This window comes from Polyodon spathula, chromosome 4 (genome assembly GCF_017654505.1).
Source record: "Polyodon spathula isolate WHYD16114869_AA chromosome 4, ASM1765450v1, whole genome shotgun sequence".
NCBI lineage: Eukaryota > Metazoa > Chordata > Actinopteri > Acipenseriformes > Polyodontidae > Polyodon > Polyodon spathula.
In genome coordinates, this window is record NC_054537.1 from 17,463,357 (window position 1) to 17,487,995 (window position 24,639).

At 37.5% G+C, this 24,639-nt stretch overlaps 1 protein-coding gene across 4 annotated transcripts in view; it reads left to right on the forward strand.

Moving 5' to 3' along the window:
- LOC121314244 (RAB11-binding protein RELCH homolog) overlaps positions 1–24,639 on the forward strand; it is a 64,217-nt gene that overhangs the window by 12,570 nt on the left and 27,008 nt on the right. For 3 of the 4 annotated variants that reach the window (XM_041247283.1, XM_041247284.1, XM_041247286.1), the window contains exons 2-11: positions 7,324–7,413; positions 15,200–15,271; positions 15,384–15,439; positions 15,869–15,982; positions 16,487–16,678; positions 16,765–16,856; positions 17,034–17,336; positions 18,799–18,874; positions 20,482–20,577; positions 21,533–21,556. In XM_041247283.1, the coding sequence (XP_041103217.1) occupies positions 7,324–7,413; positions 15,200–15,271; positions 15,384–15,439; positions 15,869–15,982; positions 16,487–16,678; positions 16,765–16,856; positions 17,034–17,336; positions 18,799–18,874; positions 20,482–20,577; positions 21,533–21,556 (1,115 nt within the window). The remainder of the gene's footprint in view (positions 1–7,323; positions 7,414–15,199; positions 15,272–15,383; positions 15,440–15,868; positions 15,983–16,486; positions 16,679–16,764; positions 16,857–17,033; positions 17,337–18,798; positions 18,875–20,481; positions 20,578–21,532; positions 21,557–24,639) is intronic. The other variant, XM_041247285.1, reaches the window with a different exon arrangement.

Consider the following 24,639-nt stretch of genomic DNA (forward strand, 5'->3'; position numbering starts at 1 on the left):
AATACCCACACCAGAGTAAGCATTCCATGGATTCTGCACTGTGGTGGGATGTGTTTAACCTCTTCAGAAAACTGAGAATGCCAAGTAAAGATTAGAGGTGGGTACAAAGATTTTTTGTGGCCTGGGGTGAATGATTTACTGGATCTGGCAAATCCTGTTTTAATTTTCCCCAGCACAGGTCAGTCCTGTGTTGGTATAATTGTAGCTGAGCTGTTGTGTTCAAGGTACAAGGTAGTTTATTGTCCAGCATTGTTTGCTTTGAATACTAAAGGGTTCTTCAAGCACAGTCTAGTGATCCTGGCAGCTAAGCTGGTTTTACTGCATTCCCTCAACAACCATTGCAAAGTGGACATTCTGGTTTTTATCCCATTCATTGTGTTAACTATTTTGTTTTCTTTCAATGTTGAAATTAGTTTAGATTTTTATGCAGTACTTCACACCCAGGTGGTAGTGAGATAGATCTCCTAATTGTCCCAATATTGCTGAAATTGCATGTACTGTATTGGACATTAACCTTGTATACAGTGGGTGTGCCTTCATTAAACAAAGTGCCACATTACTGGAAATTAAAGGTCTCATTAGCATTTGTTTAGATACCAGTGTCAAGGGTATATTTCAGTGCAGGTTTATGAAATGCTGGCCTGTTTACAGTGCTGTAGTTCTCAAACATAAGTGCTCCTTTTAAACATTAAAAAAAATAAACTATATTTCGATTATAATTTTTTCTTAGACTTCATTCATCAGCTTTGTATTTCTAGGAATTACTGTATTTTGCAGGCCCTAGATGCCTTGTAAAATAACTAAAATTGTGTGTGATGTTCAACACTGCAGACTCTGAACTGTGCTGGCCTCACAAGATTTGGCGTGATGTGGTGCGAGTGTGGCAAAATTCTCCCCTTCTCAGGGAATGCACACAATGTTTTCTTTGTTCAGCAACTATGTTAAAAATAGTAACACTAAAGCATTCACTGATAATGTTCATGCAAGTTTGGTTTCCAAATTCTCCTTGCCTTCAGCTTCATGGAGATCCATCTGCATGAGGCAGGTCACAGGACCCCAGAAAAGTTGGTAAATGATTTTATTATCAAAACTGTGTTTGTCCAAATGTAAGACCTGAGCTTGTTCTGAAAAATAACTCCCAATCAACTTTTTTTTTTTTTTTCAAACTGTTTACTCCATTCTTTAACTACTTTTTTTGGTAGATGAAAATGTTTTATACTATAGTAAAGTCAAAAGGTGTTTTTCTTAAAAAAATTAAAAATAAAAGTTACTTAAAGACTGAAGTAAACTCGGTGAAAATATGGCCTAACATGCTGAGTTGATTATGCTGTGCAATTCTGAGTCAAACATTTTTCTATATGGCGCTCAGCTGGGTGTGCTATTCTGTTTATACAACAAAGGATGTACAGTAACTAGAATTTAGTGGAACTTTATTTTTCTTTTAATAAAAATATCAACACATATTTTGTCTTATATCAACACCGTGTCATATACCAAGACTTCAGCAAGAGAGCATTCTGAAGTACCTAGTATAAAGGTGTTTCTTTTTTTTTTTTTTTTTTTAATATAAAAACCCTCCTTGAACTTGTATAACTAACTTTTTTGTAATTTCTAGGGTCAAAACTAAGAAGAGTTCCTCAAAGAAAAAATTTTCATTTAAATTAATTTGCAAATTATGCAGGTTTTTAACCCATCAATCTTTTTTTTTTTTTCTTTTTTTTTTAATTTTTATTTATTTTTTAAAGGAATAACAGTTTTTATGTTTGTGTACTGTGTAAACTTTTCAGCAGTGTTCCAATGTCGGACAAAGATAGAACAAATTGTGTTAATTTGAATGAATACAATTAATATGCAGTAAATATCCAGCTTCCTTACTACTTGTCCTTCAGCACAAGCAGTGAAAACATTCCCTACAGCGCTACAGATGGCTCTGCAGATATGTGGAATATTTTTAAATTATTTAATTTGTCCTGCACAATTACACAAGAGTCCTTAGATCTGCAAACCTAAAGGGATAGTAGATGCTTCAAATACATACCCAAATATAGAACTTGGGCTGCAAAGATTGCTTGTTTAGCCAAAAGCATGACCTGAAACCTGACTTGCTTATAGTAAGATGCAAGGGCTACACAGTAGCTAACCTGAAGTTTTTGCTAGAAATAGACACATTCTGAAATGTTGCGACAATATGAGATGGAATGAGAATGAGCCAAGGTTTTTAAATCTATTTTCTGCCTCCATTTACAGCATTCTCGGAACAGTAAATCAGATTTCTAAAACTACTGTAGGTGAATGGGGTCATTTTAGCCAGCTACCTGGAATATAATTTCAGCGTCCTGGTCCATTAAATGTCTGGGGCAATGAAACAGGAATACAGTAATATAAATAAGGTGTTGCATTGTTTATGTATTTTCTGCAGACAAAACTGATTTGTTATGATCATGAAGAGGAAATGAAAAACAACTGCTGTCATACAGTGACAGGGTAATATTTTGGGTACAACTGGAATAGTGGGACAAATTTCTCATTGCAATCCTGCTGCACATTTGAAAAGGAAATAACTCCCATTGCATTGGAAAGGCACACAATTTGGTCAACTAGAATAAGACCTTTCCTTCGAATTGGATGACTTCTGTGTCAGAAACAAGCTGGCAAATCTGCAATGACTCAGTCTGCTGTAAAATGGAGTTCATTCCCAGCTCTGCATAACCATTTCCTGTGACCTTGTCTAGTTTTAGCCTCCTGCAGTCCACCATGACATGGCACCCACTGCTGTGTGCGAACCCGCTTCCAAGGTGATGCAGCACTTCATTGATTACACAGTAGACAATGACGGTTCCATCCATCTGCTATATTTCATTATCCTGTCTCTTTTTCTATTCTTATCACAGCCTGTTGAAACCCAGCCTTTCAGGTACCAGAGCCACAACACAATGAGAGCCAGAATACAACAATCGTGTGCGTCTTTGTGTGGTTTAACTTTTCAGATGTGAATGTGACTCCCTTGACGATAACATCTCAGTTAGCAAACAGTCATAAGGATAAATAATGATTTTTTTTTTTTTTTTTCTCATCAATGACATACGGAAATACAGCCTTCAGATTGGTTTGTTGCAAGTATGGAAAAGGATGTTTACTGTAGGAGAGAGGAATGTTGCATTGCAGTACATTGAAATGAGAAAAAAGCCAGAATTAGCCCTACTTAATTTTAAATGTACGCGTATCGATCTGGCAATGTTATTGAGGCTTTTAGTAAGGCCACAATTGCTTAAAGCACTTGTATATTACCTAATTTACAGGTTAAATATACTCTGCTGTATTGTCTGATGGATACAGGCCAGACCAATTACTGTATGGGCCCAAAAACCAAAATACTGTTTTACCCCTAAGATGGTGGTCATTTGTTTCATGGCACGTCTGGGCCATTTATTCACGACCGAAATTTGTTTTTAAAATTTTAATGACCAGGTACCCCATAAATATATCTAAGGGAGATGAACATTAGACCATACTATTTTGTTTTAGACTGCATGCGTACATTGGCTTAATTTGCATGGTATCTTTTTGATGCAGTCTTTTAGTTCTGTTGTAGGAATAAGTTATCAACATGTACTTTTTGCAGTGCTTGTTTTGAAGATTTGGATATTTGTCCCAGCACACCCACACAGTAGGTTAATACTGTGTTAGTGAATTGTACTATGAAATTACAGATACTTCTGTCGGCAGTAATGAAATTGTTTAGTGTGTGTTATTTACAAAAAAAAAAAAGGCTAAGGTGTTTATTTTGTCTTTTTAGCAATACCCACCGATAAATAGCTCTTGATCGGTTAGGAATATTTTTTACAAGTTGGAATTTTCTGTTGTGGCTCAGGTACTTTTTACATGCACCAAGCTAGTTTGACAGTCATCACAGCATGGCTTATTACACTCCTAGATTTCCTATATTACTGTAGTGGCCTTTTCCCTGGCCAGCCCAACTGACTGACTTGGCCTGCTTTTAAAACGCTTGCAGTGACACAAGTGAAATGTATGTGCCGGACTTGACTTGGAGGGCAGGCAGTGTTTCTGATATGCCACTAAACACAGAGTATGAAATTGTACTTTCTGTCACAGTGTCAAAGTGTTTCCTCAAATCTCACTGAAGTATCCAGTTCCTGCCTTCAGGTTCTAGAGTTTCTGTAACTTGCTGATAAGTTGCGGAGGCATTAATTGGATTTTCTTATCAGTTTCACTCATACACATGATCCAGAACTTCTTATTTGACATGAAAACAAAGAAGTACAAATGTGTACTGCTCGGCTTACTGTACATGCTGTAGTTTGTATTAGTTTTTTTTATTGTGCTGTATTACCTCATGTTTACTTGTCATGCATGGAAAAAATATGCTAGCAGGCTTTAGGCCTCGCTAATCGGAAGGGAAACAATACAATACACCTATTACCTTTACATCCCTGAATATAGTGAGGTTGCCATGGGAAAATATGCATGTGCACTTGGTACCAAAGTCAGCAGGGCCCAGAAAAAAGCAGGATCTGTAACTGATAAAGATCTTAATAGTCATACAGCTGTAAGTCCACTTTGGTCTACTTGGTAACAAGAAGTATGTCTAGGTCTGTTAGCGTATATTTGCAATGTTTTGCCTGAGGTCTGTTTCAAATTATCATTAAAAAGTTACTGCCACCTTCTGGTGAAGAGTGGTGAACAGGGAGGTGTAACTTTATCAGCAGATCCATTTCAATTATACCTAGGGCTTCTGTTTTTCAGGTTTTATTAATTGCATTTTTCTGTGCTTATTTCTAGCTATTTTCGAGTTTTTTCAGGGCTTTTGTTTTTGTACTGTATGAAATGAGTGTTTTCGGATACTTTCCAAAATGCTTGAACTTTTTTTTTATTTTATTTTTTTTGCATTAAAATATGTATAGTAACTTGACAGTACTTGCACACTTAAGTTGTACCTTCTTTCCTTTCTGTCTTCCACAACGAAATCCATGTGGTGACAGGCACATTCTTCTGGGGTTTTTGTCCGTACCTTAACTGTAATACAGCTTTAAATCCTTCTAAAAAGCTTCCATTCCTGATTGTAGATCTTTATTAAATCTTGCAAGCGGAGTTTCCAATAGAAATGTAGGAATGTGCTGTCACTCAGGGTTTAAAGGATTCAGAAGTAATCAATGATAGATCCAAGTCAGGAAGGCGGGACATTGACCAGCAGCAATGGGAAATGTATTTATTATTATTTTTGTAGTAGGTTTTATTTTTTTAATGAGAAAAGGGTAAAGTCAGTGTGAATTGATTAACCAATTCAGTTTTCCCAGTGTTTTATTGGCTATCCACCAATAAAAAGTTTAATTTTTTTGTATCTGGAGTTTTATCAGTTAAAACCGAAAATCAGAAGCCCTAATTATACAGTACAAGTGTTTAATCCTACTTGCAGTACCTGTTCTTATTGGTCCTTTTAATTAAAATAAATTCCTTTGGGTACCTCTGATTCCTGGCATAATTGCCTTCAAACTGCATTCATAAAACCATGCTCCTGTTTGTATTTTTATTATCCTGCCTTTGGACAGTTGTCTTTACCTACTTCAACTGAAAGCATTTTAATAAGATGTGTTTACTGCACTGCTGTGGAACTGAATGCAATGCAGATCACTCAGTGTATTTTAACTGGCTTATCTGTAAATGACATGTTTGTTAATTTACTTTTTCAAATGAATATAGTGGATACTTACAAAATGACATGATATTTTATTGATTTTACAAAGATAACCTTGTCAAGCCATGCAGGTGTTTCTGCTAGTTTCATTCCTTTGCAATTAGGCTTAGTCTGTGTTCAGTATGGGTTTATTAAAAGACCTTTCTAGTAAATCCTGTTCCCCTGTGGTGCTTATTAGTAAGGATGAGCCCATGTTCTATTTCTATAAATAGGCCTTGATTAATTTAATAGAATCCAGTATGTCAGACAGAGTTTGGTGGATGTAAGGCTACTCCGTTACCTGGCTTCCATCTCGTCCAATAATAATGTTGTCTGGTTACTGGAAAATTGGATTTTGGGGAGTGGCCAAATGGAAAGAGAGCGGAACAAAAACATAATATCCATCCTTGCACACTGCAAAAGGGCTGTATACCCCAGATGCTATTTTATTCAAAAAGCCCAAACTTTTCCAGGTACTGCAGTACAGTATCAGCGTTACACACAGGCTACACTGCTTTGATTGATTCATAATTCACAGGCATTCAGGGTGTTCCAGTACTGCACTGTGCTGTTCTGTTGTCACCATTTCTCTTCACGCTGCCATGGATATGAGCTGCAGGCAGTTCCGGTGCAAGCTCTCTCTCTTGCTGCTTTGTGCTCGCTGAATCTGCCCCCTAGGGGGACCCACTACATGTGCGATGAGTTTCTTGTAGTCTTAAAAATTCCTTAACAAAACACCTTCTCATGGTGCCTTTTGCTTGGTGAAAGTACAGTTAGGTTAGTTGCTGGGGGATAGAAGGGAATAGTACTCATTGGCTGGATATACATATATGACTTTTAGTTTGTTGCATTTAGTAATTCAAACTGTATAAAAAGAAAAAAAATAACAATACAAATATACAGTAGTTTCAGGTGGGAGTTAATAAAGTTATTGATTTGCAAATTTTATAAAAATGTGTTTTACAAATTTACACCTTTTTATGTATTAACGTTGCGTTAATGTTAAGTGGTTTTTTTGTGGTCGGTTGGGGTGGAACAACACATTTTGGAAGGGGCTTGTCTCATTTCTGTGTTGTGCCTCTGGCTGCATTACTGTAGAGTAAACCAATCCCCACCCTACTGTGTATTGCAAACCTTGTTTTAGTTGCCTTTGTAATCTGATGGCTGTGTCTCTTTCCACACCTCGTCTTACTTGCCTTTCTAATCTGTTAGCTGTGTCTCTTTTCACACCTCGTTTTACTTGCCCTTGTAATCTGAGAGCTGTGTCTCTTTCTTTTCACACCTAGTTTTACTTTCCCTTGTAATCTGAGAGCTGTGTCTCTTTCTTTTCACACCTCGTTTTACTTGCCTTTCTGATCTGTTAGCAGTGTCTCTTTTCACACCTCGTTTTACTTGCCCTTGTAATCTGAGAGCTGTGTCTCTTTCTTTTCACACCTCGTTTTACTTTCCCTTGTAATCTGAGAGCTGTGTCTCTTTCTTTTCACACCTCGTTTTACTTGTCTTTGTAGTCTGAGAGCTGTGTCTCCTCACACCTTGTTTTACTTGCCTTTGTAATCTGATGGCTGTGTCTCTGTCTTTTCACACCTCGTTTTACTTGCCTTTGTAATCCAGTAGCTGTCTCTTCTTTTCAGACCGAGCCGGCAGCATCAGCACTCTGGACTCCTTGGACTTTGCACGGTATTCTGATGATGGAAACCGAGAGACAGATGAGCGTGTGGCAGGTAAGCAACAATTCGGGAAAGTATCATATGTACAGTAGAGATCAATATAAAAAATAAATACATACACCCCAGGGCTCACCAAATCGCTAGCCTGACGTTCTGGGACAACCAAAAAAATCTGTCGGACAACGTGTTTTTTTTTGGCTGCTTGCCCAACGGGCAATCCGATTTTTTTACTCTATAACAAGATAACGTTCTGTGCTTTAATCAAACAGCGGTTTCTCAGTCAAGATTCTGCTCACAGATCATCCCGGTAAAACACCTTTAGAGGGATCAGTGTTTTTTTTATTTGTAATGCTTGAGTGTTTCCGGGGTGATGTACACATTGCTTCTGACCAAATCCCGCGAGGATTGCCTGTGTAACACCCCTGACAACTCAAGCAATCATGTGTAGTCAGCACGCTGGTGTATGTCACATGACTGTGTCTGCTCACTGAATCGAAGAGCACTAGGACAGCCAAAGTATATACTTTTATATTGGAGGCTATGATTTTTTTAAACGAAGTTACAGACTGGAATTACAAGCTACAGTATTCTGCTCACCAAGATTCACAACATAAGTTCTTGTTACCTTTATTAAATCGTTAACGTTATTTCCCAACCCAGGGGGGGAAAAAAAAAATCAAATACGAGTTATTATCACTGACTCGGATTTAGCTCTTAGGATGTTGACTTTGATGTGATTAATGAAATGTACCGGTAATTGTATTTTAAATGTATGGTGCTTGCATATAACTTATTGTTCCGAGTGCAGCAACAGTCTCGGATCCAAACAATCAGCCGAGTTTAGATATACTGTTTACATCCTCGCTATAGACTTTCATTATACGATTAACTACTGATAAAAAAATAAATAAATAAATAAAAATAATCAAACCGCCGCTGATGTTGGCTCGTACAGCTCTATGCAACCTGCACGGCAAAGCAACTTTATTTTATTAATTTTTTTATAAATAAGGAACCAAGATTTCAATTAACATTTACAATTGAAACAAAACTGAAACTTTATTGATGCGCTGTTTTTTTTTTTTTTTTTTTGGGGGGGGGGGGGGGGGGGGGGGGTAGGGTGTACTGTGTTCTTCAATGAATAGGATATAGCCAAAATACTGGATACAGCATGCCACAAATATGTACTGTAGTTCTAATTATACATTTATTCACAATCTTATTATTATTATGAGTATTATTAGTGACAAAAACTGTGACAGTAAAGAAATTCAAAGAATAAAACTACTAACGTTATTAATAATTTAGCTTATGCCTTTATCCAAGGTGACTTGCATAACTTACCCCAGCAGCTTATATTGTTCATTTTGGATTGTCCTTTTACTATAGCGAACAAAAGGCTTTGGACCCAAACAGGGTTGTTATAGCGAGGGTGTACTGTATTTAGTATTTGACTTGTATGTTTAATATACAGCACTTGCACATTTTAATATATAATGTGTGCACATTTGTTATTTCATTTGTTATTTTTCACCTCCCATAGTGTTCAACATTTAACAGAGGGTATAAAGAAGTTTGGATCAGAATCCAATATCTTACTTCTCTTTTGCATACCTGCATTCTCTCTTGCTAGATATGCACCTCCTGATTCTGACAAATACTTTTAGAAAACCAGGAGCAACTTCTGCTCTGGATCAAAAAGTTATAACTTTGTGCGGCTGCCTGCCAATGTGGATAACAATCTAAAAACTAGTAGAAACTAACTAAAAAAAGTCTGGGAAAAACAAATGGAAGTCTGGAAAAACGATGGAATTTTGATGTTGAAAAAGTGTATGAACCCTGAGATACTGTACCTATATTGAGTGCAGTGTACTTTGTACAAATCGCAGTCCATAGGTCAATTGTGGGCAACTTGACTTTTTTTTTCTGGACAACCAAATGTTGACAATGGAAGTACCATTACCAAAATTATGCGAGCCCTGCACCCCATGTAATGCATGTAAAATCATATCAACTGGGCAAGTCCAGTGAGGCTACAGTGTTAAGATATCTTAATACTGCATCTCTCTCTGGATGAATACTCTTCACTTAAAATGAAGAGAGTGAAGGAAATGGAAAATCCTACACTGTATTGTGCTAACAGGTTTTAAATCATGTCACCAACCCTTACATGTTAATCAATTTGAGAAAAAAATCTAGGGGAGCAGCACATTGCCAGTTTGAATCACCAAGAATGAGAAAAAACATTCTGCTATGAATCTGTATTCCTCTTGATACAGTCTGCTATGAATCTGTATTCCTCTTGATACAGTCTGCTATGAATCTGTATTCCTCTTGATACAGTCTAATATGAATCTGTATTCCACTTGTCCCCTGGATGCATATTTGACTGACTGCTGAATTCATCAGATCTACAGGCTTATTACAGTACCGTACAGTACACCCTCACTGTAACAAACCTGTTGGGGTCCAAGTCTTTGTTCGTTATATCGAGGGGGTTGTTTTAGCAAAAGGACAACCAAATGAATGATAAACTGTTGGAATAAGTTAATGAGATGAGATTGTGAATAAAAGTAGGATTACATGTACCTGTTCATCTCATTTATGCAGTATTCTGCCTTTGCTTTATCGTATTCGTTAAAGAATTAAAACACAGTACAATAAGCAGAAATCCCAAATTGAAGCTGAACCCGACAGGAAAAGTTCATCTTGTTTTTTTCTTTTTCTTTTAATCACTTTTGCTTCGCCACATGGTTGCGGAACAAGCCAAAAAACAAAGTTCTTCATGACAACTTATATCCAAGACAGATATCTGTCTGCGTTACTTTTTCAAACGATCAATATAGTTTCCAGCTTTGTTGCAACATAAAATTATTTTCGTTTCGGATGCAGAGTTACACAGCGTGCGCTTCTTATTAAACAAAAGAGCTGACTTCACTGCGGAGGTGGCATCCCGTGCTCACAGACCAGGATGTTGACACTGTGTGTTTTTATATGATTTTTTAAATATTTGTTTATTTGGGATCCAGGGGCCAGGTTCTATAGCCGATGGTTTGTTATAATGAAGGGCGTTTAGCAAGGGTGTACTGTATATCTTTTGAATATTTAAATGGATAAATATGCCTTAAGTAAAGTGATTATCTTAATCCGATCAACCACCAGCATTCCCTTTTTGGCATTGTCTGTCCTTATAGTAACAGGGGTTGTGGTTAATCTTTTATATAGCAGATGTTGGTTCAGCAGTATTAAAAGAAAATAGTGTCCACACCGAACAGAGGGATAAACATCATCCCCGTAACATTGACACTAATAGCTGTTATCAGGCTGATTTTTGTTACATACAGTGAGGCTCAAACCTTCTCAAATCTCTTTATTTAAAATTCATAAATGTAATAGTGTTCATAGGTTTATTGAATACTGTTCACATAAAGTCTCTGATTTGTCTTCTGTTAAATTCACTCCAAAGGGTTTCCATATACTACAAACAGAAAGTCCTTTTGTAATTCACCACACAAACACACCATTGGTTTGCTGTTGATGGAAGAAACCGTCTGATTGGCTCCCAGATTCCTCTTGCAGAATCACATTGTTTCACTATCGCATGCTGTGTTACAATAAGCCTTTGTGTGCCTTGCCAACTTTCTATATTGTGCACAGCAATGATTTTTTTTTGGGAAGGTCTCCGTCCTTTCTGCCAGCTTCCGCACTTTATTTATTTATTTATTTAAGTCCTGGGTTTGTTCTTGTCCACTTCCAGAATAGAGCAGCTGAGAGAGGCTTTGCTGGTGGATTGATGTCTTATTTTTTTATTTTTTTTTTTAAATCCAGGCTGCAGTAGCTGTTTTTCTTGCACCTGCCAGGCTTGTTTACATGACTACCGCTGTATTTGCACGTCTGCTTTCTCTGACTTTGATTAGCTTAGTCTTGCACTACCTTACCGAAAGTATAATTAGATAGTCCAAAATGAGTGCTTGTCAGGGTCTGTGAAACCGGTAGGGTCTCATATTTTAGGTTTTAACTGGTTAATGTTATGACTACTCTCTCTGTTTTAAAAAAATAAATAAATTGGGGTTCATCCCATAGGAATGCAAAATCACAGGAGCATCCTCTACTCTGTAGAGTAACAGAGTGCATTGTATGTGTCCAGTAACATCCCTATTAGTGCTGCAGTGCATTTTGCCTTTTAAGATAGGATTTTCTAGAATTAAAACCTAATCAATTTGCAGTGCTATTTGTTTTGTTTGGCCTGGTTTCTAATGAAGTGTATTTCATGGGAGATTATTTAAAAAAAAAAAAAAAAAAAAAATGTAAGCCAATAATGTTTTTCACAAGAAAATCTCGTCACACAAGAAACGGTTCAAGCAACCAGGAAACGTACTGGAAAAGCCTGAAAACTGTTGCTTTTTTAAAGATTTTTTTATTTTTTATATGTGTCTTGTTTAAGAATAATCCGTTACTGTACTATAAAACGTTACTTTTAATGGAGTTCATGCTTGCCTTTTTAGTAGCTTCCAGTTGGTTTCAGTGGTACTGAGAAATCCTCTTTTGGAGCCCTTTCACGTGTTAATTATTAGTAAGAAGTGTTATATTGTAGCTGCTGGATCTCTCATTTAAGCTGACAATTATGGAAGGTGATCCTAAATCTAGTAAGTATGGGGGTGTTTTCAAATACTGGAAGTGGGCGGGCTCACCATGACAATGTAATTCTATGTAATACAAATTGCACGTTTCAATGGTATCGGTATTAATCAGTGGAATTGGGAAAGCTAGTATTGAAACCATGCAGCAGAGGAGAGAGCCTGTGGTTTCAGATTAGTAACTGAAAGCAGTGTGGTGCTTCCATGCCTCCTCTCCGACCTTTGAAAAAGAAAGAGATGCTACACATCATTCTCCTGTGTTTCTGTCCTTCCCTGTCTGACATGGGTATTGCTGGCTTTCTGATTTCTTTTTCCAATACTGGACAACACCCCATATGTTAGCTAACAATCCATTTGCCAGCACTAGCTGTTTTTGTTTGTGTTTTGTTTTTAAATTTTGTTTCATTTGTTTTTCATTTTGTGCATTTTGGATCGGCAGTGCGATACTGTAGATCAGTATCAGTACAAAATATGTAGGACTTGAAAGTTATCTTTTTTAAATTTTACATTTTAAGACAGTATGAGGAATTGTTATTTTCATCTGTTTATCTCAGACAACCTTAAAAGCGTATTAAAAACGTCATCACTGCAGATCATTCAACGCACAGATATATGCAAAGTATTCTGTACTTTTCATGCTTTTTGAAGAGCACTCAAGATTGACTCCAGGATGTTCTGCACAATATTATCTACTTGGTTCCACCATTGCTGCCATACCCGGTGTCCTTGGACACATAGACATTCCTGTTGACAGCTCGTTGAACTTTATTTAAAATAGTGCATTGTAGTAGATGTGTGCAGGCTTTGGAAATGGTCCGGGACAAACCAAAAGTGTATGCATCATATAGAAAGTGTACAGTACCTCCAATTGGCCTTGCCTACTTTTGCCTCTCCCATTTTGCGATTCTGCACCCCAAATAAGGAACATTGCAAGACTGGGTGTTTGGTTGGTAGAATTGTTCAGTGGACCAGATACATTTAACTGAAGTTTAGGATGTGAAGTAGTTTATTTATTTTCACTAGCAGGGATAATATAGCTAAAGAGCAGCTGTTTTCAAATCCACCTCTAGTACAGTTTTAATTTAACGGGAATGTGGAAGAAATGCTGGGGAGGAAATTGCTTGTCTGGGTAAGCCAACAAAAGCACCAGCCAAAACACCAGGTGAACTATCTACAGTATGTGAAACAGGCTGACAGACAGACAGGAGTTCTATCTTCTCAGAACTACATTCAATATGAGATGCCCTTCTTTTATACAACTGAAGTCACAGTATGAGTGAAACTAGAGACAGCAGTATCGCTGTTAGAATTGGCAGGGGTTTGCAACAGTACAATCATATCCTCGCTGTCTGTGAAAGGAAGACAGACCACTTGTACACACCGTGAGGTAGATGTAGTAAGATGAGACAGTCACAGCGCAAACATACCGCAATTTGCATTTTCATTATGACAGTTTGCAAAGTGCACATTTTGTTGTATGTACCAAGAAGAATATGTTTAAAATCAAGTGAATACCTAGCACACATTTTTTGTACTTTTAGCCTACTAGTACCACAAAATAAATCATGCTGCTGCATTGTACACATTAGTGTACAATGCAAATAAAACATTATTTAAAATTGAAACTAAATGAGTTTAGGATTTTTTTAAATTTTATTTTAATTATTATTATTATTTTTTTAACTTGGTCAACATAGTAGCAAAGACAATTTAACAATTCAGAATGAGCTGGAGTGGTTAGTGGCACATGTGTGCAGTCTATTGCTCCCGACATTCTGGGAAAACCAGAAATGCCATAGAAATTTCTCCATCCTGTTTTTGCGAATTTCTGCAGGAATGCCCAGAGTTGCATATTCATTTAAGGCTAAAGCGCAAATAAGAAGTGAGGCTGTAAAGCATTCGATAAAATAAGGCTAACAGCGTTGTGTTTAATACATTTCACACCACGCTTCTGACTGGTTTGTATTTTACAAACATTCCTTTTTATATTATCAGCCTACTGTAAGGCCCTCCCCTCCATTTAAATATTAACGTTGAACTCTACAGATGTATTATATGCTAGCAGTGAGAAGTGTTCAGCTAATCAGCGTGAGCAAGCCCCAGTACATCCCATTCATTACCTCAACTGTGCAATGTTAAGTCTCCATTGTCCTCTGTTGTCAGGATCGTTGATGTCCCCAGCTTCTAATGTCCTTTGCTTAGCTCTTTTGAACAGTAAACTCAGTTAGAAACTGTGAATGGAGCAACAACAGAATGTCACAAGAAAGGCTGCTGTACAGCTAGTATCAGAAAGATAACAGGGTTGGAAATTGTACCTTTCCAGCATGTAAATGAAAACTTTGTTAGCCTGCCACACACTACTTTCCAGTCTGTTTGTTTATGCTCCAGTGCAACAAAAGAACCAATGTCTGCAAATGTTTATGTTGTTGAACGAAGTCCAGGTGAATCCAAACAAGCTCAAAGTAACGGCATCAAAAATGGTTAGGGAAGGATAAAATAAAGTTACTATTTTGTTTTATCTGCATAAGCTTTTAATAGCGACCTGGGTGAGGTGGAAGGTTTTATTTATTTATTTATTTATTTATTTTCCACATGTCATTCAGTAGTGTAATAGCTTTCATATTAAAGTTAACAATTATGCTTTTGGAGTGTTGTACCCAGTATTCTTGTATGTCGGTTGACCAAAACTAAAAATATAAATGACCAATAAAAAAAAAATTAAAAAAACATGCCCTGACCAAATTAGTCTTAGTACCTGGCATTTCGCTCGATTTTGGTTCTTGTTAATTATTCAAATGCAATTGGCTTTGATCAACATTATATTTTGCAATTCTGTGTTTGTCAGTTGTATCAATTACCAGTGCAATCTGGCCTACTTCAAATAAATCGACTACTAGATACATTTTAAAATCCTGTGTCGGACAACTCTAGGCATTGATTGTAATGCTGAGCTAAAGTGCTCTTCTGAGTATGGAAAAACTGTCACCATTCTGCTTTCGAGTAACCTCTGCTACATGCGTTCATGAGTTTCATAGTTTGCATGTGCTCTTATTTTGTTTTTATTATTTTATTTTAAACAAGCTGTATCATTTCTTTTTTATCTTTTTTTTTTTTCATGCCCATCTTTGTTTATTTCTTTTTTATTTTTTGTTTCCTTTTCTTGGTTGGATGCCTGTGTGTGTTTTAAACCACTCCCTGTCCAGTCCTGGAGTTTGAACTACGGAAAGCCAAGGAGACCATTCAGTCCCTTCGTGCCAACTTGACTCAAGCAGCAGGTGGCGTACATTATACTTTTACTTCTTTAGTCTTTCTGCTTGAACTCTGCTCAAGAGCTGGCTGGAAGATGCATGGGTGTATACAAACCTCTGTTTTATTTGTTTGTTGCAGAGAGCGAAGTTCCTACACAAGAACGAAAGAATTATAAATCGAGTCCTGAAATTCAGGTGAGAGAGAGAGATTTTATACAGTTAAACTACTACTGTTAATTCCACTGGAACTTAAAAATTGGGCTGATTGTTACAAAGAGAAGTCTGCAATATCTTATTTTTCTTGAGAGAAAAATGTAGTATATTTACCAAAAGCTATAAGAATCTCCTGCATTATGCAAGTATACAAGTTAACGTTTATTACCTCTAATAATAATAATGTAATAAATAGTCACAAATCAGACTGTAAACTGTGTTATTTCTGAGGAAGGTCTTTTGAGAAGTAATGAGACAATTAAGTAAGGCATGTACCATATGCACACTATATTAATAACTGGCAGCTAAATTGTTGAGGTGCCAAACAAGCGTACCCATTATACTGATGAAATGTTTTGAGTATTATCCTCATGTGTGTGTCCTGTTTTTTTTCTTTTTTTTCACTTCCAGGAAGCAATCCGACCTCTTGAAAAAAGAGCACTGAACTTTCTTGTGAATGAATATTTATTAAAGAATAATTACAAACTCTCGGCAATCACGTTTTCAGATGAAAATGACGATCAGGTAATTGTGATGCTGTGTGGGTGTGACTTCTGGATTTATCAGGCAGAATACAGCACTTGAGCGGGCAAATCCAATGAGCATTTGGCATTAGAACTTAAAAGACTATTAGGGGAAAGTTTTGTAACAAAGAAATTGAAACCCATTTGTATGTAAAGTTAAACTACACAATTAAAATTGTGAAATTGATACTAAAGCTACAGTATTTAGCCATTCAAATCCAATTCAAAAAGACCTACTGTACCTCTGTTATTGTGTCACTGTAAAAATGAAAGCCCACATGACTGTAAAGCTGCAGTGTATCATTTATTTTAAGAGACTCAATTATGTAATTGTAATTGTAATTTGTAAAGCTTCCAAGCCACGTTAGTAATGAGTGGAAGTAAATTTCCTGATTTTAAACTCCCCAAATTGGAGCAAGTGAGTGGGTTCTTTCTGGTTTGAAACATGGAATCTCTCTGCTGTCGTTTTTTACCTCCCACTGTATTCCCGGCCCTGTGTATGCAGGATTATGAGCTGTGGGACGATGTCGGGTTGAACATTCCAAAGCCTCCAGACCTGCTCCAGCTTTACCGGAGCTGCGGGAGCCACCAGACCGCCTCCAGGGACGCGGCCGACACTGCTGTCAGGGAGAAGCTTGGGGAGCTTGAGGTTCTCGCCACCACCAAAGAGGCCCTTCACACTGCCGAGCAAATGCAGGTAACAAAGACCAGCCATGGGAAAGCACCACACTGAAGTCAATATGGGTTTCACAATCTCTAAAGAGAAATAATATTTTATTTCAGCAACACACCGTAGTGAAGGAGCTGGAATACCAGATCAATCTCTTAAACAGTGAAAAGCATCTTTTGGCTGAACAGATCAAAAAGCTTCAGGGGTAGGTGTTGTTTTTTTTTCCATGGGAATTGGGCATTAAGGAGAAGCACGTGGTTTTTAATGACATCTCAAACCTAGAAACAAAAAGAAATGTGTGCTTTCTAATAAAGGTTGCTAACAGTTTATACAAACATTTAATGTGGAAAAAAAAAAAAAAAAATTATTGTTTTGTTTTCAGTGAAATAGACGCCCTTAAAATAAAGAGCCTCACTGCTCCGTCGTTTGTATCAGAATCAGGGAAGCCAACGTCGGATCAAGTGCCTCACCCTGTCCCTGTTGACAACGGACAATATCTGGACATCATAGGCCCTGACGGGGACAGCAGAACTGCACAGCGAGATCATATCCCTAATTCCATTGGGACTAACACAAACACACACTCTGACCTCCCTACTGCTGAAACACTGTCCGCACACTACAGAAAGTTAAAAAATCAGTCATCCCGGAGCAAAGCATCTGTACAGTTTGATCAACCCAACAGGTAAGACTTTACCATCTGAGAGATGCTGTACAGATACAGTTTTATTATAGTGGGGCAACCAAGGTGCCCTGGTTGAGTGTGTGCTATTCAATCTCCACACAAGTCATTAGTAACAGTTAAGCTGTCTGCTGCTGTATTAGCAGGGCTTGGGAGTGGAGTATATTCTGGGAGCTCTTAAGCAGTACCAAGATTCCAATGTTATATATTTTAGGATGCTTGAGTTCAGGAGCTGCTCTTCAGTTTCCGTTGCCTGTGGAAGACATATGTAGCTCCATACTGAAGTACTGTAAGAGTCAGCGCCAACTAGTTCCAATGTATTTTATACCTTATTTGCTGGTAATATGGATCTGCTCACTATATAGTGCTGGAGATTGCTGATTTACTGTAGAGGAACAAAGGGCTGACCTTCTAGTCCAAGCACCTTACCACACTGAACTTCTAGTCAAAGCACCTTACCACACTGAACTTCTTACCACAGACGTGAAAAAAAAAAAAAAACTGCAACAAGAACCACTCAGAATGGTTGCAAACATCACAGAAAGGTAAGGGGAATGCCATTTAAAGCTGCTTGCTTTTAATTGTTGGTGCAGCTGTTTCCTAACAGTAACTACTAATCGGTCATGAATTGCATTCTTTCTGTGCTAGAAATAGCTGCTAAACGTAATGCAAAAATATTATTAAACAACACAATTAAAATCTAGAGGTTCATTTCTGTGCAGGTTTAGGGAATAATACGTGATCAATATCTGTAAGAATGTACAGCATATACTGTACACTGCTTTGCTACTCTAACATGTGTGTACAGTATATTAATTCATTCTAATCCATTCAGTGTTGTTGGTCTGGCATTTAGTATGCTGTACTGAGGTGCATGCAACAGGACACGGAAACATCCGCAAATACAAAATCTCAAGATTGGCTTGTCACCCGAGACGCATTTTCAATGACAACCTAGCAATATGTGTATTGGTGCATAAACATTTAAAAGCCTTCTACAGATACGGTATACCAAGGGGTTCAGAAACAATATCCTTGTGACAAAAGAGGTAGACAAACTTGCAACTAGGTTTCTGGATTTCAGTTCCCAGTTTCACTTGACGGGGAAGTAAAACAATATACTGGTAATGTGCATTATGAGTGGAACACCATGCAGGTGGCCTACAGATAAATAGTGCCCTCTCGCCTGGTGTTTCCCATAAGCATTCCCCTTATCAGAACGACCTGCTCTTCATGTGTGCCACACCAAAGAGATACAATATGGCCAGTCCTTTGCCAGACATTTCATAATTGTTTGTAACGCTACTACTGGTTCTGTCTAGACAGAAGATGTGGCTCCTCAAGTAGCCTTTTTGCAATTGTTTTAAATGCAGAGCAGGTTATCAAGTGTGTTATGCATGAAGATGAAGAAACATTGCCATATCGCACAGCTCCCAGCTGACAATCCCTCTTTGATTGTTTACAGAAAGCTGTCCCCTGCATTCCATCAAGCACTGCTGTCTTTCTGTCAAATGTCAGCCGACAGCCGCCTAGGCTCAGAGGTAAACAAATGCTAGAAATTCTGTAGTGGAATAAGGAGGGCTACTGACGATGAATACAAAATAACAGCAGAATCTCAAATAAACAGGTTGTACCTTATTGGGTTAAAGAACATCGGCAGCAGTATTCATCCATACACTGGTTTCTTCCTTCTGTTCTCAACTTGCTTTTCTTTAACTTTTATTCTCGAGTCCCTGCGACCGGTTGTTTGATTGTAACTTCCTGTCTCTTTCATTCCCTTTCCGTTGATCTGTAATAAAGATTAGATCAAAAACTAGGAATGTAGACGGCGCCATCTAGATCGTGCCTTCTACAGTCCATAGTCTAACTTTTTAATGTGCTTCTGGTGATTCCTCTAAAAGAACAACCAACAGCAAGGTCCTGAAGTTAGCTCACTGTAGTGTATATTACGAAATGCACTCATAATCAAATTTTTTGCAAAAGATAAAAATGTCACCTGAGACATTTTTTTGGGTTGTAAAAACCAGCCCAGGATATCATTGCTGTCAGACTTGAACCTAACCACTGGACCACATAGCTTGGCCAGTATGTTTGTTTATGCTTTTTAGCATAATAGGTTTGATCAATAAAAGAGACCTATACATTTATTTTTTGGCAATCTGGCTTGATATAAAGGAATGGATGTAGCCTTCCCCCTCTGGGCACTAATGACCTATTTGTAGCTTCTCTTGTAAACAGAACCACATTCTCACACGTCCTATTTTGTTTTGTTGATTTTTAAAACATTTTTCAAGATTCGGGTGAAGTTAATTGTACCTGACTTACACATGCACTGCCTGGTAGAACTCCAGCTGGTCCTTGCTGCCACATTCTGTGCTTTCCATAGTAAACTGCAAGGTCAGACGAGATTCTACCTGTTCCAAAATGCAATAGACGATTTTAGCGAAGTCCCGTAAATTTGTCACACACTTTTCATCACCAACAATTCATCACCAGCGACAATTCATTATGTTTTTCGAGGTATCAGTCACACTGACCAATTAGGGTTTGGGTTACAAGTGCTGCACCAGTCATTTTCACCTGTGACATTTTAAACAGCTGTGATGTGATAATGTACCCTCTATGATGAATTGTCGCTGGTGATAAATTGTCATAGACTCGATTTTTAGCAATGCCAAAAGACGAAATGTAGCATTCAATAAGAAATGTCTTCAATGACTTGTAGTCAAAACATTTGTTGTTTTAATTTTAATGTTTATTTTAGCAGAACTACAAGACATGTACCCCCATTGAGTGTTTATACCATGGATAAAACACAGCAAAGTACAATGAAGCCTGGTGATAGCATGGTAAATCCCAGTGATGTATGATAAAGCATAGTAATAGTCAACCACAGCAACACTCAATAAATACATAGTAAAAACAAGGGAAAAGCATGGTTAACTCTTATAAGGTTTTCTTTTACTTGTAACACAGTAAATTAATGGGGAATACATGGGCTGTTTATATATTGTACTGCATACAAAGCCTGGAAACTAATTGGCTTGGTCATTACAAGCTATGTATATGAAATCGGCAAAAGGCTTTGATAAGTCCACCGCGTCACTAGTTTGCTAGTACAGACCAGGCTGTGTTTTGCCCCACACAGGTGTCCCGTATTGCAGACAGTGAAGAGAGCGTCACGCTGATGCTGGGGCGCTGCTTACCACACATTGTGCCCAACGTGCTTCTAGCAAAACGGGAGGTAATTACGAGTCACTGTTTCATTCTGAGATTTCTGATTTTGTAAAATGTTTTTGTTTGTTTTTTAGTGTTTCATCCAGCGCTCCAGATAAGGTTTTGGGACTGGGAGTAACTTATCCTCAAATTTTAACATTGAGAGAGTCAAATGTATTTTCAGGGGGAGAAAATGCAACATTACCTTGAAGTCATGACTACTCTCAATACTGTACAGTCTTTAATGGTAATTGAGTAGGCATTAAAAAAGAACCTTCTGTTTTAACTGCAATGTTACTTTGAACTACTGGACAGTCACGTATGTGTTGTATGAGGTTCTTTTTCGGCTCAGCACATGTTTTTCGAGGTATCAATCACACTGACTGCAAATTAATTGCATTACTGCTATTGAAGGACATTCAGTTCTTAAACTCTGAACATGTTAAAACTTCAATATAAAGCCATAAAATAAGGAAATGCAGTAATAAGTTATAAAACAGTTTGCTTAATATTATACTGTTGGCAGCTTTTTTAAGCAGTTGCCGCTGATGATGGTTCCAGTTGGAATTGTAGCTGGACTGGGGTGTTTCCACTTCAACCTGTGTAGCTCTAAATTGTTCTTATTCTTACTGTGATTGGCTGCAAAGACAACAGAGCTAGCCAGATATTGGATAACGCTGGCTGGGTTGTTTTTCGTTGTGTGCAGTTTCCTAGTAACTGAAGGCCTTGTATTCTGGGAGATGTAGTTGTAAGTTTTAGGGGAGGCGGGACGGGAGGCAGACAAGATGTGCCGCAAAATTGCGATGCATATTTTTACGCATTAAATTTAAATTTAGTATGTATTTGGGATTTTTTAATGCGTAAAAACGGCAGGTATGCAGCTTATCTGGACCGCTGGTTTCATCTATGTTCGTTTTTCACTTTGTGACAGTCTGTTACTTTCAATCATCTTCTTACTTTTCTGCATGCGTCTCTGCTCCCAGAGAATGGTTGTGCATCTTTGTCAGGTGAGTTAAATGGAACTGCATGCTACCACTGTTTTTCTAATCGCTTAACTGCTTTGCTTTGATTTTACTGCTTTATATACTGTAGGCCAGTTTCGTGTTCCAAAAACATCAAGCTGCACATCTTTATGCTGCCCATATTATGCACTGAAACGCACATCAGCATATCTGAGTTATCTCATGGTATAGTTACAAGGATACCTTAAGGTTAACATTTGTTGTAACGAATGGTATATGTATATATTTAAAAATTTCCAACAGTGACCTATAATAATGATTGTGCGTATCAGGCCATAAATATACACGGAAGTGTAACATTGCACAATTCAGAACTGTTTTCAGAAAAGCCCCCAAAAACTTTTTTGTAATGGAATAAAACTAACATGAAAAAACAACTGCTCCTTCTTACAATTACCCTTAGGAGTAAATATAAATACGGCTGCTGCTATGTGAATAGCAGCCTTTAAAAAGTAAATAAAATAAAATAAATCAGTTTCTGTTAATAATCAAGAGGCCTACAGTATTTTTTGCTCGACAGTGTGCTTTTCCATAAACCCATTTTAATTAGTTTTTCGCAGTGCCATCCAGACAACATGCTTTAATGAATGTTTAATGTATTAATGTTTTAATTTTGCTTAAAAAGGTACAGTATAGTGCGAAAACATGTTTTGCTTGGCTTTTATCAAAATAAGTACCCTTAACAGTCTAATATTTAAACTACTTGATTAATACGTACTGTTGTATTTGATGTTTACCAAAGCTGTTGGTTAGGAAAGTGCTGTGTTCCTTAGCAATGTGTATTGATGATGTTTTCTGTAATTAATTTCTTTAATGGTTAATTATATTTTCAAAATACAGTTCTTAACAAATTTGTGAAATGTTTTGGAAGTAACATTTACCATGCTGATTTGTAACACCAGGTGGAGCTATAGAGCATTGTCTTCATAGAAGTGCTCTTTCAAAAAGGTTTGGTGTCTGTTTTTTACCGACTGGAAAAAGATTGCTTGATGGTTATGTTGACTTGTTTGATTTTTTGGCAGTAGTTCACTCTGAAGCATTACTCCCCCGTGCAGGTTATTTGAGAGAGAGAGTGCTGAATCAGAGAGACATCATGCCAAGTCTGTTGGCTGCAAACCTATCCGAATAAAACGAAGAAACAACATTGTTGTTATTAGGCTGTTTTTTGAATGGGCAGTTCAGTGACTCCGTGTTCAACCACCCCTGCTGGTTTAAGGTGCCTGGGGGTGGGACACTTTTTTTTTTACTGTTTTTACTCCATCTCAGTTCCCTTGTTTACTGAATAATCCCTGAATCAACCCGTATTCAATGCCAATGATTTCAATGAGCAGGTGTTGTTGTTTTGTTATCCTTTTTTTTTTTTTTTTTTTTAATGACAAACAGATGTGATATTTACATGAGGTTGGGCGTGGAGGAGTGGGGGGGGGGGACTTCGAACTTGACACATATAAGTTCATATGAATATGATAACAAAACGTAAACTTCTTCTCATAGAACACAAACATTTAAATATTTGCTATTCTTTAACCCAAACCAAACAAAAGGGGGAAAAAAACAGGCTCCTCTTTTCTTACAAAGTTAGAAATCAAGATTTCAGTGTAAAAAAAGGTAAACAACCCTAGTCTTACTGTGTGTTCCATTTTTTTTTTTAAAGCAGGTGACTTAACAAAACAATATCATTGAAGGTTTAACCAACGTACTAAATTTGCATGACTCGGTTATGCATTAGAAGTGACAGTTTAAGAGGGCTTGGAATCCCTCCAGGAATTGGAAAAACAACAAGGAGGAGTGGAAGCACTTCCTCATTTCTCCTCTTCCAAACACTGCAAGGCCTGTCTCGTAAAATCAGTCGAGTGGAGAGATTACCGTTTAGTGTAATGCCCTATTCACTTTGGTAAATGCTTTGGCCAGGCAAACCTGTCAAGCTTGAATCTTTTATTATTTTATTAACCCTTGGCTTCTTAAACTTTTGCAAGCAAAAAGAGAAACCTTTATCCCATATAGAGTGAAAAGAAATGACTGATTTACAGCCACGTAACGGCTAACAGCCAGTGATACAAATATCTAGCTGCTGCTTTGTTGAGCTGTACAAGGTTGCCCTCGTGGATCGAAGAGGAGTACACCCTGGTTGCCGATAGCCTCTTTTTAACCCTATGAGCGCTCTTTCACAAGACAAACATTGTTTGCTCAGCCAGAGTGCAGTATATGATAAGAAATAAAAAAAGGCTTAAACTGAATGTTTTGAATTTCACATGTTGTATGAAGGCTGAACATCTGCCAGTATAGCAAATGCTTATTTTAGTACTTTGACTGGCTTGCTTCTGATTGTATCTTAATCCTTGTTAAGTTTGAAGACCAGCAGTTTGAAGACCAGTTTCCTGTGATTGTATCGATTTTTAACTCTCCCATTTCTATAAAACTGTGGTTGAAGACTTCAGATTGTATTTGTGAGAACGTTTTTCATGTCTTGCACTGAGGTTAGGGGACATTAAACATTTATAGTTAATGACAGGAGTCATTGAGATTAATGTTTCCAGCTTAAAAGGAGATTGTACAATTTAAATGCATCAGTTAGTCTTTCACTTCACTCAGCTAAGGCAGGTGTTCACACTTTTATTTCAAGTCAGTAGCGTATCTGTCACAAGAGGAGGCATATCAGATTTATACTGTATACTGTGCAATTGTCTGGCTTGTATACCACAGAGGTGTTCTGTGTCTGTTGTATATTTGGGGGCAGAATTTATTCATTCCATACTGGCCAGGGTCGCCTGCATCTTCAATAGAACTCATTAGAAAGTGAAGCAAACACATGTTTTGGCTAGCAGTACATTAAAAAGAGCGTTACATGATACTTGTTTTAAAGTGGTTATTTGGTTACAGAAAACCTTGCTGATCACATTGACTTCCTCACTGTTGCCTTGTGTCCAACTTTTACATGTTTCATCTATCTGCTGACCGCTTCTCGAGTCACTGCCATTAAGCCACATTCTCAGACTATACTTTCAGTTAGGAGAAGCAGACAGACCAACTCTTCCTTATAGCTTCTTAGTACACTGTGTGGTGAGCCT